Source organism: Chiloscyllium plagiosum, chromosome 40 (assembly GCF_004010195.1).
Source record: "Chiloscyllium plagiosum isolate BGI_BamShark_2017 chromosome 40, ASM401019v2, whole genome shotgun sequence".
NCBI lineage: Eukaryota > Metazoa > Chordata > Chondrichthyes > Orectolobiformes > Hemiscylliidae > Chiloscyllium > Chiloscyllium plagiosum.
This window is the reverse complement of record NC_057749.1, coordinates 2758790-2778392: the sequence shown is the minus strand read 5'-3', so window position 1 is coordinate 2778392 and position 19603 is coordinate 2758790. Positions and strand designations below refer to the sequence as shown.

General features: G+C 41.8%; 1 protein-coding gene across 1 annotated transcript in view; it reads right to left on the bottom strand.

Moving 5' to 3' along the window:
• The window catches only part of LOC122542423 (fibrillin-1-like), a 598619-nt gene that overhangs the window by 322317 nt on the left and 256699 nt on the right, over nucleotides 1-19603 (bottom strand). The window contains exon 16 of the mRNA XM_043680114.1: nucleotides 15199-15351. Within this exon, the coding sequence (XP_043536049.1) occupies nucleotides 15199-15351 (153 nt within the window). The remainder of the gene's footprint in view (nucleotides 1-15198; nucleotides 15352-19603) is intronic.

Here is a 19603-nt window from a genome sequence, read left to right as displayed (position 1 = left end):
TAATGGTAAGATCCTAGGGAGTGTTGCTGAACAAAGAGACCTTGGAGTACAGGTTCATAGCTCCTTGAAAGTGGAGTCGCAGGTGGATAGGATAGTGAAGAAGGCATTTGGTATGCTTTCCTTTATTGGTCAGAGTATTGAGTACAGGAGTTGGGAGGTCATGTTGCGGCTGTACAGGACATTGGTTAGGCCTCTGTTGGAATATTATGTGCAATTCTGGTCTCCTTCCTATAAGAAAGATGTTGTGAAACTTGAAAGGGTTCAAAAAAGATTTACAAGGATGTTGCCAGGGTTGGAGGTTTTGAGCTATAGGGAGAGGCTGAACAGGCTGGGGCTGTTTCCCTGGAACATCGGAGGCAGAGGGGTGACCTTACAGAGGTTTATAAAATTATGAGGGATATGGTTAGGATAAATAGACAAAGTCTTTTCCCTGGGATCAGGGAGTCCAGAACTAGAGGGGATAGGTTTAGGGTGAGAGGGGAAAGATATAAAAGAGACCTAAGGGACAACCTTTTCACTCAGAGGGTGGTACATGAATGTAATGAGCTGCCAGAGGATGTGGGGAGGCTGGTACAATTGCAACATTTAAGAGACATTTGGATGGGTATATGAATAGGAAGGGTTTGGAGGGATATGGGCCAGGTACTGGCAGGTGGGACTAGATTGGGTTGGGATATCTGGTCGGCGTGGACAGGTTGGACCGAAGGGTCTGTTTCCATGTGTACATCTCTATGACTCTATGACTTGGGATGCAAATTTGCATGACTCTAACTTCCCATTTCTAATGCATTGTCTGAGCTGAGATATCACATTCTTTTATAAAGCCTTACGTTATCTCGACTTTAAAGTAGTTCTGGAATTTACATATTAACGAACCTAAACCTGCGACCCATTCTAAAAGCAATTGAGGTTTGCTCAATATATCATTTCAGTTGCATGACACTGTAATCTTTTGCAATAGATTCTGTGCCTTATGATCCTGCTCCAGAGCTACCTGATTAAGGAGCAGTGCTCCAAAAAACAGTACTTCCAAATAAACCTGTTGGACTATAACCTGATGTTGTGTGATTTTTAACTCAGCCTGCAATATAGAATAGGCTACATTGAGTGCACTGAATACAATACACTGAAATGCTGCTTCACCTGGAAAGACTATTTGATCCTGACCTTCCCATAGCAGGTCATTTTAACACAGTGACTTGCCCGCTCGTCGATATTTGGTAAGCTGCAATGCTCCAGCGAATCACAGCACGAGCAGGAGGAGCAACATCTCATCTTTAAATCAAGCAGTTTACAACCTTCTGGGCTCAATATCATGAACCCATGTGCAACTTAAAGGCTAGTTTAGAAGAAGGAAGCTCATAATGATATGGACTGGACACTTCAGGTAAGTACTTGCACAGAGTGGAAAGGGCACCAGATATGTCATCTTTTTGATGAAGGGCTTATGCCGGAAATGTCGACTCTTTTGCTTCTCAGATGCTGCTTGACCTGCTATGCTTTTCCAGCACCTCACTTTTTGACTCCGATCTCCAGCAGCTGCAGTCCACACTCTCTTCTCATCTTTCTGGTAGTCAGGGGATGAAGGATGAGTGGAGAGGTGCAAGTCACATTGTGCCTCAAAGAGCTAAGCTACAAATGAAGGCCAATGGTGCAACAATTCAAACACCTGGTGTAATGGTCAAAAGATTACAAGTTGGGGCTGGGGAGAAATAAAAGATTCTGAATCACTGAATCCAATTTGTCCATGGCCTGATATAAATCATGGTAGTGCACCTTCTCTAGTGTAGTGAGGCTGATTATTTCTGTAATCTAGTAGGGTCTGACAGGGATGCCCGAGATCATATCGAATTAGGGAACAAGTTATGATTATATGCTAAGTAAGGGATATTGGGTGAGTATTTGATTGGATGTAAATATATTTATGGGGAAAAAATAATAGGGAACAAGGTTTTATGATTTGTGATGTGCAAATTGAAATAAAACTCCAACTAAAGAAATATATGCCATAAGGGTCAAAGAGGCAGAAAAACTCACAACATTTAAGAAACATTGAGATGTGTACCTACAATGCCAAGGCATACAAGATGATGGGGCAAGTGCTGTAAAATGGGATTTGAATAAGTGGTCGTTTGGATGCATTGATGTTCACCTTTTTAGATTCTATCGATTCTGTTCCTATGGTTTGAAAGGTCGTTAATATGACCCACTATTTAGAAAACTGGAAGGTAGAAAGCAGGGAATTATTGACTGCTTAGTCCGATAGTGGTTTGGGGAAAATGCTAGAGTCCATTGCAAAACAGCAACAGGATCAGACATAGTCAGTGTGTATTTATGAAATAGAAATCATGCTTGATGAATCTTTTGGAATTTATTTGAAGATGTAACTAGAAGAGTTGATATGGGGGAGTCAGTGAATGTGAACTTTCAAAAGGCATTTGATAGAGTCCCACATAAGAAATTTAAAAATGGGATGGGATTTGGGTAGTGACCTGACATGGATAGAGAACTTGGTTGGCAGACAAGAAACAAAGAGTACGAATAAATGGGTCTTTTTCGAATGGTAGGCAGTGACCAGCGGGATACTGTACAGAAGTGTTTGGACCCCAGTCATTTACAATGTATATTGATGATTTAGATGAGCGAACTAAATATAAGGTCTCCAAGTTTGGAGAAAGCACAAAACTGGGTTGGAAGGTGAATCATAAGGAGGATGTAGAAATGTTTTAGTATAATTTATTGAATCAGTGGGCAAATGGAAGGCAGATGAAGTATTATGTAGATAACTGTGAATTATCCAAAGTTTGTGCGAAGATTTGTAGCTCGGGTGCTCGTTGTTGTGGTTCTGTTCGCTGAGCTGGAAGTTTTTGTTGCAAACGTTTCGTCCCCTGGCTAGGCGACATCATCAGTGCTTGGGAGCCTCCTGCGAAGCGCTTCTTTGATGTTTCCTCCGGTGTGAATTATCCATTTTGGAAGCAAAACAGGAAGGCAGATAATCTCAATGGCAATAGATTGAGAAAGGTGGAGGTGCAATAAATAAAACCAGGTGTCCTTGCAGTCCAGTCACTGAAGGTAAACATGCAGATGTAGCAGGCAGTAAAGGTAGCAAATGATATGTTGGTCTTCATAGAAAAAGGATTCAAGTATATGAGCAGGGATGTCTTGTTGCAATTGTTCAGGACATTGATTTAACCATACTTGGGTTATTGTGGACAGTTTTGGTCTCCTTATCTGAGGAAGGATGTTCTAACTCTGGAAGGAGTGCAATGAAGGTTTATTTGACCGATTTCTGGGATGGCAGGACATTATTCACTAGAATTCAGAAGAATAAGGAAGGGTCTCATAGAAACCTATAAAATTCTCACCGGATTATACAAAGTAAACACAGGAAGGGTATTCATAATAACTGGAGAGTCCAGAACTTGGAATCACACTTTACGAATACGGGATACACCATTTAGCACTATAATGAGGAGAAATTTCTTCACTCAGAAAGTGGTGAGCCTACAGAAATTTCTGCCACAGAAAGTAGTTGAGGCCAAAAAATTGAACGTTTTAAAGAATAAGTTGGATATAGCTCTTAGGGCTAAAGGTATCCAAGGGTTTGGGGAGAAGGCAGGAACAAGGTACTGAGTTGGATGGTCAACCATGATTATATTGAATGGCAGGGCAGGCTCCAAGGGCTGAATGGCCTACACTTGATACTATTTTCTTTCTAAACATTTGGCAGATCAGCCAAACAGAAAGTTATTATCTGCAATAGCATGGGCCGTGCGTGCTTAGAATTAATTACAGATGGTGGGAGAATTTCACAACAGTCCTAATGTTGCATCAGTAATAAGTGATCACCCCACAGAAGGGGAAAGCACCACAACAAGTTTTTTTTGTCAGAATATTTGAATACACTCCATGCAGGCAGAAAGGCTTTTATCAAAGCTAGTCTCAAAGAATTTAATGATTCTCAAGATATAAGGTAATGCCAACAGATACCAGTTTCAATCTGGGAGATATGGTTTATTATGAGGATATTCTACAAAGTGAAGAGGCCAGGAAAGGTTATTGGTAAAGCAAGAAAAACAATAATTGTACAACATGGGAATCACACTGTTTGAGTACACTCTTCAAAATTGCTTGGTATGGATTACAAATGTGCAGATACCAAAAGATTTATGGAAAGCAGTGAAGAGCCAGATACTTCTCACACCCAAATGTTGAACAGATAGGAGGGTCAAACTGCCACAATTGACAGCTTGTCTGTTGTTGGACAGATCAGTTCTGATGGTCAATGTTAGGCCATGAGTGCTAAAGGACAATTACCAAAAGTGGGTATCGGAATCAATTGCTCACCAAAAAGGGTTAGTCAATGGAGAAATGTGACAATTACAAGTCGAGCATGGAAAGCCACTGGAAAATATAAAAGGCACAGGAAAATATAAACGTACAGTTCAGGGACAGGAGGTTAGGCCCATGGATTAGGAACATGAAATACAAAGTTGGAAGTTCAAAGAGTGGGCCCAAGAGCAAACAAGCCCCTAGAAAAAAATCATGAATCTTTGAAAGAAATAGCAGTCCAGAAAATGATAGAGGCAAGATATAGGGTACAGTTTAATAAGGACAGTAATATAAAACAAACCAGCAATACGACCAGGAGAAGAAACTCACGTGACTGGGGAGTCTTAGTGGACATAAACAAACTAGAAGACAATAATAAGATAATAAGAACTACAAAGTTCGAAGAATATAGAGTGTACCACACAGATACCAGATAGGGGACAAACAGACCTATCACATAGAGATTGTGTACAGAAAAAGAGTCCCTTGGTGGGATTTATAAGGCTAAAGCAAAGCTAGTGACACAACATTTTGAAGAATAACTGGGAATCAAAACATAAGGATAGATTTATTAATAACGGGTTAAAAAAAACATTTCTTAAAGCTTTTAGCAACAGATAGATGGGAGTGTAGATTAATTAATATTAAAGCTGAATTTCTGCAGGGTGATAAGTTTAATAGGGAAATGGTTCTTCGTCCTTCAAAAGGGCACCAAATGTAGTGGGAACACTCTGAAAGTTAAATAAATGTTTGATAATACCCTTAGAAATTGGCACTTCTTAATAAAATCTGAGTTAAATGCAGACCCTACTGTTGCCATAAGGGGAAGCTTTCAGACATTTTTACCATGCATGCAGATGTTTTTTTGTCAGGTGGGAAAAGCTGTTTTGAAAATATTGTCATAAATGGTCTTAAGGTTAAATTGTAAGTCATATTTCTAGGGTTTATAAGTACAGTGGATTAAAAATCAGGCAGGATGGATCACGTATCACTTTGCAACAGTAATCTTATTTGGAAAATATCTGTCCATTGCTAGTAGTCAAAGTAGGGCCTCAGAAAATGATGAAACAGCTTTCAAAAGTAAGGTGGGGCAGTGCAAAATCTAATTGGACAACTGAATTAGCTGGGCACCCAAACAAGGCCAGGTGCAGGTTTTAAATATTAAACTTGAGTACAACTATGGAAAGTTCCACGGAAATTATTATATGGGCAAGCAATATACTTAAGTTAAAAATGCAGCATCGTGTTTTAAAATCTCCATCACTGGGAAGTGCCAGGAACATAAAGATTGTTTCCTTTAGTGACTCTTGTTATGTAAATTCTATGAGTTTATGAATGCAGGAGGTTTATAGGTTTTCTTGTGGGAAAGCGAAGTAAATATTATTCTTCAACTTGAGAAGCTAAAAAGATCATAGGAGTAGTAAAAAGTACCTTAGCACCTCGTCATGGGTAAAGTGGTTAAATATAATAAAAAAATCACACAACGCCAAGTTATAGTCCAACAGATTTATTTTGAAGGACAAGCTTTCAGAGCGCTGCTCCTTCATCAGGTCGCTAATGGGGCAGGATCATAGGACACAGATTTTATAATAAAATATCAAAGTGTCATACAACTGATGCATATATTGAACAAACCTAGATTGCTATTACATCTTTAATCATTTACAACGGGTTACAGGTTTCAATTAATTAATATATAAATCCCAGATCTTCTTTCAAGTCACATTCTTGAGATAACTTAAGGTTTTATAAAAAAAGTAACATCTCAGCTCAGACAATGCATTAAAGGTGTGAGGTTAGAGTTTGTGGATATTCCTACCTTGAGTCAGACTGGTTCTATTTCCAAAGTGAAAATTTATAAAATGCCACATGGACTGACTGCCTACAGTTTGTGTGCTTTATTATTAAAATAGAGTGTATCTGCAAATTACACCTAATACACGTGTGTGTGTGAGTGTGTGTGTGTGTGTGTGTGTGTGTGTGTGTGTGTGTGTGTGTGTGTGTGAGAGATAAAGGATTTTGGCATCACCAGCACCAAAAACCAAGCCTCCCTCGCACAACAGTTGAAAATGGTGCACCACGGGGAAATCGAACGTCAACTTATTGGACTGTACCCTTCAACTGGAAGAGATTAAACTTCTTAGCCGAAGGTTCAATTTCTGCCCCCCCCCCTCCCCAAAATGCATCCCATTGGTCTTGTGACAGACATGGAGGTATTCATCAAATGAGTCAGAGTCCAGGAATTCTTCCAAGATGTCAGCAGTGTGCCCAATGAGACAACTAATGAACAGGAACAGTCGTCAGAGAGATCCACAGTGGAGGGAACAAAGACGGAGTCAATTTGACACCTCCGGAGGGCTGCTGCCCTGGGCTTGACATGTATGCTCAAACTGTCAGGAAATGTGTAAATGCAAGATTCATGAGTTGCACTCACAAGATACAGCAAAATGTCACCCGAACATAACGCAACACTGTCCATGCTCTCAAGGCTAATCGTAACATTGTCATCAAACCAGCAGACTGATAGGGTACCCTTCGTTGTCCAGTTTTTCCTGGGAATACAGAAACTACACCATGCTTTTTGCAGCCTGCAACACAGTATTGTTGAGGATGAGAACCTCATCAAGATCTTCCCTACCGCCTCCACTTCTTGCCTTTAAATATAGAACACAGAATAGTACACAACAGTACAGGCCCTTCAGCCCTCAATGTTGTGCTGACCTTTTATCCTACTCTAAGATCAGACAAAAACCTACATACCCTTCATTGTACTATCTTTCATGTGCCTACCCAAGAGACACTTAAATGTCCCTAATATATCTGATTCTACTACTACTGCTGGCAGTGATTCCATGCACCCACCACAGACATCTTCCCTAAACCTTCCTCTAATCACCTTAAAATTATGTCTCCTCGTGATAGACATTTCCACCATGGGAAAAAAGTCTGGCTATCCACTCTGTCTATGCCTCTCATCATCTTGCACACCTCTATCAAGTCACCTCTAACCCTTCTTCGCTCCAATGAGAAAAGCACTAGCTCCCTCAACCTTTCTTCATAATGCACATCCTCCTGTCCCGGCAGCATCCTGGTGAAGAGGGAGATGGCAAGGGGCAGGGTGACACCAGGAACACTGACACACAAGATGGTCACTGAGCCATCAGTTGGCCAACTTGACACACATGATGGCTGCCAGATCACAATATGGAGAGAAACAGCAGAGCAGATACAGACACTGCCTGGGGCCACCAGAATGTCAGCACAATGCACTCACAACCCAGTTGATTAGTTTAAGGCAGGTGGGGGAGACAATACATGAGTAACGAACACTGCCCGCCAAAGTGTTCAGTCAACACCTCTCATAGAAAGAAGAGCTTATGCCCGAAACGTCGATTCTCCTGTTCCCTGGATGCTGCCTGACCTGCTGTGCTTTTCCAGCAACTCATTTTCAGCTCTGATCTCCAGCATCTGCAGACCTCACTTTCACCTCTCATAGAAATGCTAACAGCTTGGTACAGACTTAATACAGGGCTGCAGTAATCGTCCTTCTCAGGAACAGTGATTAGTGCTCATTACTACAGCAATGGATTTCCGTGCAGACACTGAAACTGACAATGTCTACACTGAAATGGACAATGACCATGCGGAAATTAACAAAGGCTGTGCTGGAACTGACAAAGACTGTATCAAAACTATCAATGATTCTTCAATGATTGCCATAAACAAACCATGTGACAAAGACAATAATCTCATCACTGACTTATTGTATCAAAAGATGTATAAATGTTTCTTGACATGTGCTCCGGGTTGAGAAAAGACTCGCAGCTGACCACTATGCCGTTGGTGTCTTTCTCTCCCCGGACCTTCGGTATTTCCTTGTGAAATTAACTCTGTCATTGAACCCTGATTCTGACTCATAGATTGGTACTTTTCCCCCCCAACACTGGTAAATCTCCTCTGCACCCTCTCTCAAGCTTTCACATCCTTCCTATAATGTGGCGACCAGAACTGAACACAATATTCCAAGTGTGGTCTAACCAGAGCTCTATAGAACTGCAGCATAACCTCGTGGCTCTTAAACTCAATCCCCCTGCAAATGAAAGCCAACGCTGCTTCTTGTCAACCCTATCAACTTGGATGGCAACTTTGAGGGATCTATGGACATGGACCCCAAGATCCCTATTTTCCTCCACACTGCCAAGAATCCTGCCTTCTATCCTGTATTCTGTAATCAAATTTTACCTTCCAAAGTGAATCACATCACACTTTCCAGGTTGAACTCCATCTGCCACTTATCAGCCCAGCTCTGCATTCTGTCAATGTCCTATTGCAACCTACAACAGCCCTCCAAAACTATCTACCACTCCACCAACCTTTGTGTCATCGGCAAACTTCCTCACCCACGCTTCCACTTCCTCATCAAAGTCATTTATAAAAGTCACAAAGAGCAGAGGTCCTAGAACCCGATCCCTGCGGAACACTACTGGTCACCAAGCTCCAGGCTGAATACTTTCCATCTACCACCACCCTCTGTCTTCTCCGGGCCAGCCAATTTTGTATCCAGACAGCCACATTTCCCTGTATCCCATACCTCCTTACTTTGTGCATGAGCCTACCATGGGGAACCTTAACAAACACCTTGCTAAAATCCATGTACACCACATTCACTGCTCTAACTTCATCAATATGTTTTGTCACATCCTCAAAGAATTCAGTAAGGTTTCTGAGGCATGATCTGCCCCTCACAAAGCTATGCTGACTATCTCTAATGAAACTATGGTTTTCCAAGTACTCATAAATCTTGTCTCTCAAAATCCTCTCCAATACTTTACCCATCACTGACGTGAGACTGACTGGTCTGTAATTCCCAGGGTTATCTCTATTCCCTTTCTTCAACAAGAGAATAACATTTGCCACTCTCCAATCATCTGGCACTATTCCAGTGGACAGTGAGGATACAAAGATGATCAGCAAAGGTGCAGCAATTTCTTCCCTCGCGTCTCATAGAAACCTAGGGTATAACCCATCTGGCCCAGGGGATGTATCTATCCTTATGATTTTCAAAATTTTCAGCACATCCTCCTTCTTAACATCAACCTTTAAAGCATATCTGTCTGTTTCACGCTGTCCTCAGAAACGTCAAGGACCCTCTCAGTAGTGAATACTGAAGCAAAGTATTTATTCAGGACCCCCCGCCTCCTCCGACTACAGGCACAAGTTCTCTCCACTATCTCTGATCAGCCTGACCCTCACTCTGGCCATCCTATCACAAGTTTTCCTTAATCCTACCTGCTAAAGCTTTTTCATGCTGTTTTAAAAAATTCTCAAGGTCAGGTTCGTAGGAGAGTAGTCTGACACAGAACAAACGACCAAGAGGCGAGTCTGCTAGAATATGGGCATTTTATTCCCCGCAGCGTCGCCACAACGGGTCTGGCTTATACTCACTCTACATGTTACCAAAACTGGGAGCCGTCAGTTCTCGTAGAGCGGTTGCCAACAACCCACGCTCGGCGGTTAAACGTAACCCCGGAGCAGACTCACCGAACTGGAGACTTTTCCAGCTGATATACTCTTTTCCAGATATAAACATTCATGTGAACAGCAGAGCAAGGCTAAAAAACACATTCCATTCTGGTTACATACAGATAAGAAGATTCACACGGGACTAAGCAACACCTCCATTCCGGTTAGATTCACACATGTATTGGGACATAATTTTTAACCGTTTCACCACATTCCACTGCTTGGAATTTTACACCACACATGCCCACGTCTAGCTCTTTTAAGTGCATCTTCAGTTCCTTCCTGGCTACCCTGTAACCCTCTGGAGCCTTGACAGATCTTTGCCTCCTCAACCTTAAGTAAACTTCCTTCTTCCTCTTGACTAGACATTCCACATCCCTTGTCAGCCAAGCTTCTTTCAACTTTCCATTCGTTCCTTGCCTCCATGGGACAAACCTGTCCAACACTCGCAGCAAAGTGCTCCCTAAACAATCTCCACATTTCTGTCGTTCATTTCCCTGAGAACATCTGTTCCCAATCGGGGTGCACCAGCTCCTGCCTAATAGCATTGTAATTCCCCTCCCCCAATTAAATACTTTCCCATACCATCTGCTCCTATCCCTCTCCACAACTATAGTAAAGGCCAGGGAGTTGTGATCACTACCACCGAAATGCTCTTCCACCGAGCGATCCTGCACCTGTCCTCGTTCGTTGAAAAGCACCAAATCCAATATGGCCTCCACTCGAGTAGGCCTATCGACATATCAAGTCAGAAACTGTTGCTGGACACACCTTACAAAAACTGCTCCATCCAAACTATTTGAACTGAGGAGGTTCCAATCAAAATTAGGGAAGTTAAAGTCACCTGAGACAACAACTCTGTTACTTCTTCACCTTTCCAAAATCTGCCTCCCAATCTGCTCCTCCATGCCTCAGTTGCTAGTGGGGGGTGTCTATAGAAAATTCCCAATAAAGTGACTGTTCCTTTCCTGTTTCTGAGTTCCACCCATATTGACTCTGTAGACAAAATGTCCTTGACTACCTCCCTTTCTGCAACTGTAATACTATCCCTGATTAGCAATGCCACTCTTCCACCTCTTTTACCTCCGCCCCCTATTGCTTTTGAAACATCTAAAACCTGGAACATCCAACAACCATTCCTGTCCCTGTGATATCCAAGTCTCCGTAATGGCCACAACATTATCGTTCCAAATACTGATCCATGCTCTAAGTTCATTACCCTTATTCCTGAGACTTCTTGCATTAAAATAGACACAGTTCAACTCATCCCACTGACAGCATTTTTGCCCTATCAAGTGCGTATTCCTCCACACAGACTCTCTACACACTGTATCTGGCTATTCACTACCGACTCCATCATCAGATCTGTAGCCCCAGGTTCCCAACCCCCTGCCAATCTAGTTTAAATCCTCCCAAAGAGCTCTAGCAAAACCTCCGTCAACAACTGCCAAACTTTAAAGAGATCATTCTTTGCAGCAAATTGCCCAGCCTCAGGACAACATTGGTCAAAACACCATACAACCCTGACATGGCAATCTCTGCAAGATGTATCAGAGTGTAAACATGGATACTAGCATTACACGTTGGGACACCACTCACCACGTGTGCAGCAGATACTCATATAACTTGGCCAACGTGTATCACATATGCTACAGGTAAGGATGCCCCGAGGCATGGTAGATTGGCGAGACCAAGCAGACGCTATGACAACAAATGAATTGACACTGCATAACAATTGCCATACAGGGATGTTCCCTCCCGTGGTCAAGGACATTCGGCCTTGGATTTTCGGGTGCCCGTCCTCCAAGGCTGACTTTGGGATACTCAACATCACAGTCGTTGAGCAGAGGCTGACAGCCAAGTTTGGTACCCATGAGAATGACCTCAACTGGGATCTTGGGTTCATGTCACACTACAGGTGACCCCATCACACTATACACTCTCACACACACACGCAGATCCTCTCTCTCAGACATACACCCACACTCACGCGCACATTGTCTCACAGGCATATATTCCTTCACATTCGTGCACGCACTCTACCAAGCATGCACATACGCGCGCACACACAATCTCTCCCACTCTCCCCACCCATACACACACTCTTACTCTCTCTCTCTCTCTCCCTTACATGCATGCACACACATATATAAGTCTATGGGATGAATTTGCATTTGCAGACTTGTATATGCAGATACATTCTATTTTGTTCAAAAGTCACACAATTGGTAGGCTGTCAGTCCAAGTGACATTTTATAAGTTCCCACTTTGGAAATAGAACCAGACTGACTCAAGGTTGGAATACAGACAGACTCTAACCTCACACCTTTAATGCATTGTCTGAGCTGAGATGTCATTTTTTTAATGAAACCTTAAGTTATCTCGTGAATGTGACTTGCAAAATGCTCTGGGATTTACATATTAATCAATTGAAACCTGCAACATATTCTAAGTGATTAAAGACTTAACAGCAATCTAGGTTTGTTCAAAACATCGCATCAGTTGTATGACACTTTGACCTTTTATTATAAATCTGTGTTCTATGATCCTGCCCCACTAGCTACCTGATGAATGGGCAGTGCTTCGAAAGCCTGTACTTCAAAATAAACCTGTTGGACTATAGCCTGGTGTTGTGTGATTTTTAACTTTGTTCACTCCAGTCTAACACCAGCATCTCCACATCATAGTGAAATATGGCATTTTTCTTGCTTTCTTGGAAGAAATTCAAAAAGTGATTCAGCAACAATACTCACTGAGTGACACATTGATTACAAGTCACTTTTGGATAACAAAATCAAACAGAATGTATGGGAATTGATATTGCAGTATTAAAACAGATTGTAGAGATCTCTAAACTGAAATGGGTGGATAGAAGTAGTCAGCTCTGAAAATGTGTTGCTGGAAAAGCGCAGCAGGTCAGGCAGCATCCAGGGAACAGGAGAAACGACGTTTCGGGCATAAGCCCTTCTTCAGGAATCCTGCCCGAAACGTCGTTTCTCCTGTTCCCTGGATGCTGCCTGACCTGCTGCGCTTTTCCAGCAACACATTTTCAGCTCTGATCTCCAGCATCTGCAGACCTCACTTTCTCCTCAGAAGTAGTCAGCTGTCTGATTGTGTACAAGGAAAGCAGCAAGTTCTAAGAAAATGTTGGACATACTGGCCAAAGGACACTTGGAAATTTAAAGTGCAAAGCCAACATGTTATGCTGTCATTTTTTTATAAAGAAAAGTAAAAATGAGAATCTCTTATCATTTAATTATGTTCTGAAGGAATGCCTGAGACATAATGGAATGAGAGAGCAAGTGATGAATATATTAATTAAGAGTTAATTGGGTTTGAATTGGTTGTACAAATTTAGAGAACTAGAAATCTATAGGGATGAGTTTCATGTTACTTGCCTTTAATGAAATAGAGCTCAATATAAGAGTGTGGAGTGGCGCATTGGCTTAGTTGGTTAAAGTGCCTGCCTACTAGACAGGCAATCCTGGATTCATATGCCAGTCATGCCTGCACGTCGTTCCCACTTCTTGGGGGAAACACTTCTTCCAGGTCAGGAATGGTATAAATCTCCAGTGCTCTTACCAAACAGTTCAGATGCAAACTTGCATTGGCAACTTTGTTAGAATCTATGAGCCAAGTGGAAGGAAATGAGATGAGAACAGTGCACACTTTACGGGCTGAAAGATATAAGAATGTGATCTTGAATTCTGTTTAAATAAAGTTACCTTTTGGAATAATACAAGTCAAATCAGATTCCTTGAATATTCCTTACAGTAAAAGCAGATACGTTCTAGTTAAGCAAGGTGATGAAAGGTTAATGGGCTATGAAAGAATGTGGATTTGAGATTACAATCAGATCAGCCATAATTGTATTGAATGGCAGAGCAGGCTCCAAAAGCTGAATGGCCTACTCCTGTTCTTAACTGTTTGTAACCTTTCAAAGTTACACAAAGTTCCTTATAACAATCCATCAGTTGCTGTATAATGAGCTGAGAGCAAATAATTTCCTGTGAAGCTGACAGTAAAGATCAAGAAAGTGACAAGTGACCTATGATACTGTTTGAGAGATTGCCATCCAAGATCCACAGCTTCTGGGTGCTACTTTCAGTGCACTGTTGAACAAATCTGCACCAAACTGTGTGATATATAGTTAAAACTATTTAAATCTATTTGAATTCTAACACATTTAAAATAGCAGTCATTTGCATTGGACAAACACTAAAAAGGGCACTGAATTCAAGTGAAGAATGGTGACATGAACACAACACTGTTGTCAAACAATTATTTTTTCTTAAAAAAGCTAATGACTTACAAAATATTACAACATAAAATAATGCACCCATACAGGCAGCGTTTATAACAAAGAACATTAACTACAGATGATTTTGACACAATGTTTTTCAAGTTTTAATCCATTTTTCAATGAATCCTCTAACTGTATAACATTACATAATACAGCAAATATCGTATTATGAAAGAAAGTCACAAATAATGGAGCCATTATACATGAAACTACTTGCCAGATTTGACTGCTCAGTTTCTACCTAGCATTTGAAGAATGTTACTGTTGGGTATGTAAATTAGGAGACAAATATTTGGCTGTTGGTTCTCCTGAAGTGGGAATACTAAAGTGAAAGTTTCTTTTTACAAGATGTGTCTTTTGGAAGTCCTAAGTAAGTACTTCTTAGGACAGATAGCAATATGGGAGAGGATCTGCAGTTACTTAAATACAAACTGGTATGCAGGGGGTATTTCGGAACAGTGCTACCACTGCTAGAGATTGAATGCAGATCTTAGTACTTGATCATCAAAATGTTTCATGATATTTCACCACAAGACAAGAAGAATTATGACTTCATGAGGTTTTAAAACATTTATGCACACAGTTATTTTTGTTGATGTGCATTCCTGAGCGACACAATTAATTAGTGTAAATGCCAAGACAAGACAAAGATATTACTTTTGCTCTTTTTGTTCAGGGTCCAGAACAATATATTTTTAAAACTGGACTATGTATTTATGGTGTGATTCATGTTGTTTCCCCCGCTATAATGACATCAATGTTCTATTTACTTTAAATTTAATGACACCTGATTGGTAATGCTGAAATGCATTGAGCAGACATGTGTTTTTCTGCCATTTTAAAATGCAACTACATGTGCTTGCTGAATAAGTAAGCGATAATAATGAAACCTTTGTAAATCATGATGTGACAGCTGTTTTTCTTTCATTTGTATTTTTAAATTCTTTTCAGACTTCTTTATTTTGTCTTAGCAATTGCTGAACAAGATAATAAATCAACATGGTTTATTTTACAGCAGTTATACACAACAAAGTACTCACCAGAATTTATTGCTGGACAAGGTTGACAAGGCTCTCCAAAGGCGTGATCAGTATTGGCACAACAACAGTGAGATTTGGTGAAGGCTCCTGGTAATGGGCGATCACACTGGCCTCTCTTGTAACCACCATAGCAGGTGCTTCTCATATGAGTATCTGTTTAACAACATAAACATATAAGTAATAATTTAGTGAGAGCAAAGTTATAACACAGAGTAAAACACATTCAAAAAAACAAACTGGAGAAATTAAGACAAAATAAAATTAGGAAGGAATGCTTGAATATAGAAAGGAAAGATTACAGTTTCAAAACTCCTGATAGAAATTCTGATTCAGACACAAATGAGATTTTCAAGCCTTCGAGGAAGGCAAGACAAGCATTACTGGGAACTGAGATTCCCAATGGCATTATGCTGTCATCAGAAGTGAGGCAGGGCAGGTTTCCTGCTCACAACTAAATCCTGGCAGTTGTAATCTCAGAATTAAATGGTTTATATTCCAATGTCTTAGAAACATTGGGATTGGGGTACATGCATGATGTAGAAATACTGAAGATTCATACAGATGGATTTTGGCCCCAGAGAATGAACAATTGTCACGTATGTAAAAGTGGAAAATAGTTAACACTGAATAGGTCAGTCCGCATCAGTGGAGGTAAAGTTGAGATATTTCAGGTGATATTTCATCCTTTATCAGAAAAATAAACTAGTGCTGTTTAAAAAAGCAATGGCAGTAATGGAACAAGAAGTTAATCTGGGCAACATCAGCAGCTAGATCTCCAGCTCAAGAGGCTTTTAAATGTGGAGAGCCTTTGACATTGATTTAGCTCCCTAAGTGCTAGCTCTCAGAGTGAACAGAACCTCTGACATTCCCCCTGTTTATTTTTTTTTCGTTTTTTATAACCCAACACTACCGCCTAACTGCGGTAGTGCTTATTTTTACTCCAGCACCCATGTTGTGTGTGCGCAGGACATTCCTGTTTTTTTCTATTTTATTAAATAAATTACAAAACACAGTTTACAAAAAACAGTTAACATTTACAGCTGTATACAACAGCAATTTTACAAGGGAGAGGAGCAGCAAAGCCAGGCCCCAAACCCTACCGTTCAACCAGTTTACACATATGATGAGACAGCGACAATAACATTTGTCCATAAAAAGCCAATCCAGTTACAGAAAAAACAGTGCATACAATACAGACCTAGCAAGCCCACATCCCTCCCACCTTCCGACCACTCTAAGACATTCCTGTTTATATCTGCCTGCCAAGGCTTCCTGATTGGAACAGATTAACAGCCCCAATCCAAAACTCATATTCTATGAGGTCCACCTGGCTGACCTTGTTACAATCACTACATCTCTTCCCCTGAGTCTGAGGATATAGGCCTTTTTTTTAATTGTAGATCCTCCTAGGGTGTTTTAACACTGGGTCAGGTTCCTCCAACTTGGCCTCTGATATAGGTGGCTTGTAATATACAAGCTTGTCTCTTGCACACGGATCGACTCAGAAGAAATGTATTCTCCTCTTTAGGCTGCAATGGCATCGAGGTGACAACAACTGCCGTGTCCATCTTAAATTCCAAGTTATCCTCAACAGTTGATGGAGAGGAACCCACGGGTTCCAGAACAGTTGCAAAGTCCATTGAGGAGCCAGACATGTTTTGCTCTCACACTGTTTGCAGCTTTCATATGGTCCACATATTTGTTCAGGACCATCACACTTATCCAAACGTTATGCATCATTGGACCTGATCATGCATTGACCATGCATCATACCCATACAGGGCCATTCTTGTGGTTCTGACACCAAACCTCATCAACTGAAGTAAACCACCTCTCTCGCTTAGTGGAGTCACCTGTCCGGCACTTGCATTTCTGATACCACTTCACCCCACCCCCAGGTCCAGGAAAATCTGGTTTAACCTGGTGCAGTGTCTTCTCCCCTTTAGCAACTCTGCTGGAGCAATCCTGGTCGTTGCATGAGGGGTGGTCCTATAGGAACCGGGACTAGTGAAGCTGTAGGTTGTTTCTTAAACCTGCCTTTAGAGTTTGGACTGCTCTTTCTGTTAAACCATTGGATAATGGATAATGCTGTTCTTATATGACAAATACCATTCACCTTTAGGAAATACTCAAGTTCCTGCTGGTAAACAATGGTTCATTATCTGTGACCAACACTTTTGAGAGTCTATGTGTTGCAAAAGGTATGCAGTTTCTCTCTCATCTCTCTGTTTGACAAATGAACTCAACGCATGTCCGGCCATTTTGAGTGGATGTCCACAATGACTAAGAACATTGAACCCATGAAAAGACCTGCATCACTGACGTGCAAACAACTACAAGCAAAAGTGAGGACTGCAGATGCTGGAGATCAGACTCAAGATTAAAGTGGTGCTGGACAAGGACAGCAGATCAGGCAGCATCAGAGGAACAGGAAAATCGACATTTTTGGGTAAAAGCCCTTCATCAGGAATGAGGCAGTGAGCCTCCGGGGTGGAGAGATAAATGGGAGGGAGGGTGGAGCTGGGGAGAAGGAACTAAGAATACAATAGGTGGATGGAGGTGGGAATGAAGGTGATAGGTCGGTGAGGAAGGTGGAGCGGATAGGTGGGAAGAAAGATTGGCAGGTAGCACAGGTCATGAAGACGGTACTGAGCTGGAAGGCTGGGACTGGGGTAAGGCAGGGGTGTGGGGAAATGAGAAATCCACATTGATGCCCTGGGGTTGAAGTGTTCCGAGGCAGAAGATGAGGCATTCTTCCTGCATTCATCGGGCAGTCAGGGAGTGGCGATGGAGGAGGCCCAGGACCTCCATGTCCTCGGCAGAGTGGGAGGGGGAGTTGAAATGTTCATCCACAGGGTGGTGGGGTTGATTGGTGAAGGTGTCCCAGAGATGTTCCCTAAAGTGCTCTGTGAGAAAGCGTCCAGTCTCCCGAATGTAAAGGAGACCGCATCGGGAGCAACGGATACAATAAATGACATTTGTGGATGTGGAAGGCTCCTTTGGGACCTTGGATGGAGTTGAGGGGGGAAGTGTGGGCGCAGGTGAAGGGAGGGTGGGTTGTTGGAGAGAGTGGACCTGACCAGGTAGTCACTGAGGGAACAGTCTTTGCGGAAAGCAGATAGGCGTGGGGAGGGAAATATATTCCTGGTGGTGGAGTCCGTTTGTAGATGGCGGAAATGTCGGCAGATGATGCGGTTTATGCAGAGGTTGGTGGGTGGAAGGTGAGGGGGATTTCTTCCTTGTTGTGGTTGGAGAGGTGGGGTTTGAGGGCAGAGGTGCGGGATGTGGATGAGATGTGTTGGAGGGCATCTTCAACCACGTGGGAGAGGAAAGGATGTGCTGGGATTGGAGTGTTTGAACTATTGGGATGGACTGAATAGGCTCGTTTTTTTTCTCTGGAGCATCGGAGGCGAGGGGGTGACCTTGCAGAAGTTTATAAAATCAGGATGTGCATGGATAAGATGAATAACTAAAGTCTTTTTCCAGGTTAGGGGAATCCAAAACTAGAGGGCAAAGGTGAGAGGGGAAAGATTAGGAAGGGACCTGAGCAACAACTTTTTCCATGCAGAGGGTGGTGCTTGTATGGAGTAAGCAGCCAGAGGTGGTGGTGGTGGAGACAGGTACAATTACAACAGTTAAAAGGCATCTGGGTACATGAATAGAAAGGTGTTTAGAGGGATATGGACCAAGTGCGATCAAATGGGACTAGATCAGTTTACAATATAGTTGATCGGGTTGTTAAGAAGGCATGTGGTGTATTGGCTTTCATTAGCAGGGAGACTGAGTTGAAGAGCTTTGAGGTTATGCTGCACTCTAAAAAGCCCTGGTTAGACCACACTTGGAACATTGGATTCGATTCATTACAGGAAGGATGTGGAAGCTTTAGAGAGGATGCAGAGGAGATTTACCAGACTACTGCCTGGAGGGTTTGTCTTATGAAGAAAGATTGAGGGAGCTAGGGTTTTTCTCATTGGAGCAAAGAAGGATGAGAGGTGACTTGATAAAGGTGTACAACAAGATGATGAGAGGCATAGATAGAATGGATAGCCAGAGACTTTTTTCCACGGCGAAAATGGCTATCACGAAGAGTCATTATTTTAAGGTGATTGGAGGAAGGTTTAGAGGAGTTATCAGAGGTCGGTTCTTTACACAGAGAGTGGTGGGTGCCAGCAGTGGTAGTACAGTCAGATACATGACATACATTTAAGTAATTGTTGGATAGGCACATGGATGATCATAAAATGTGAGGTATGTAGGTTAGTTTGGTCTTAAAGTAGGATAAAAGGTCAGCCGAGGGACCTGAACAATGCTGTATTGTTCTATGTTCTATGTTTAATATCTGGTTGGCCAAGACTAGTTGACACAAGGGTCTGCTTTATGCTATGTAATTCTATAACTGTATTTA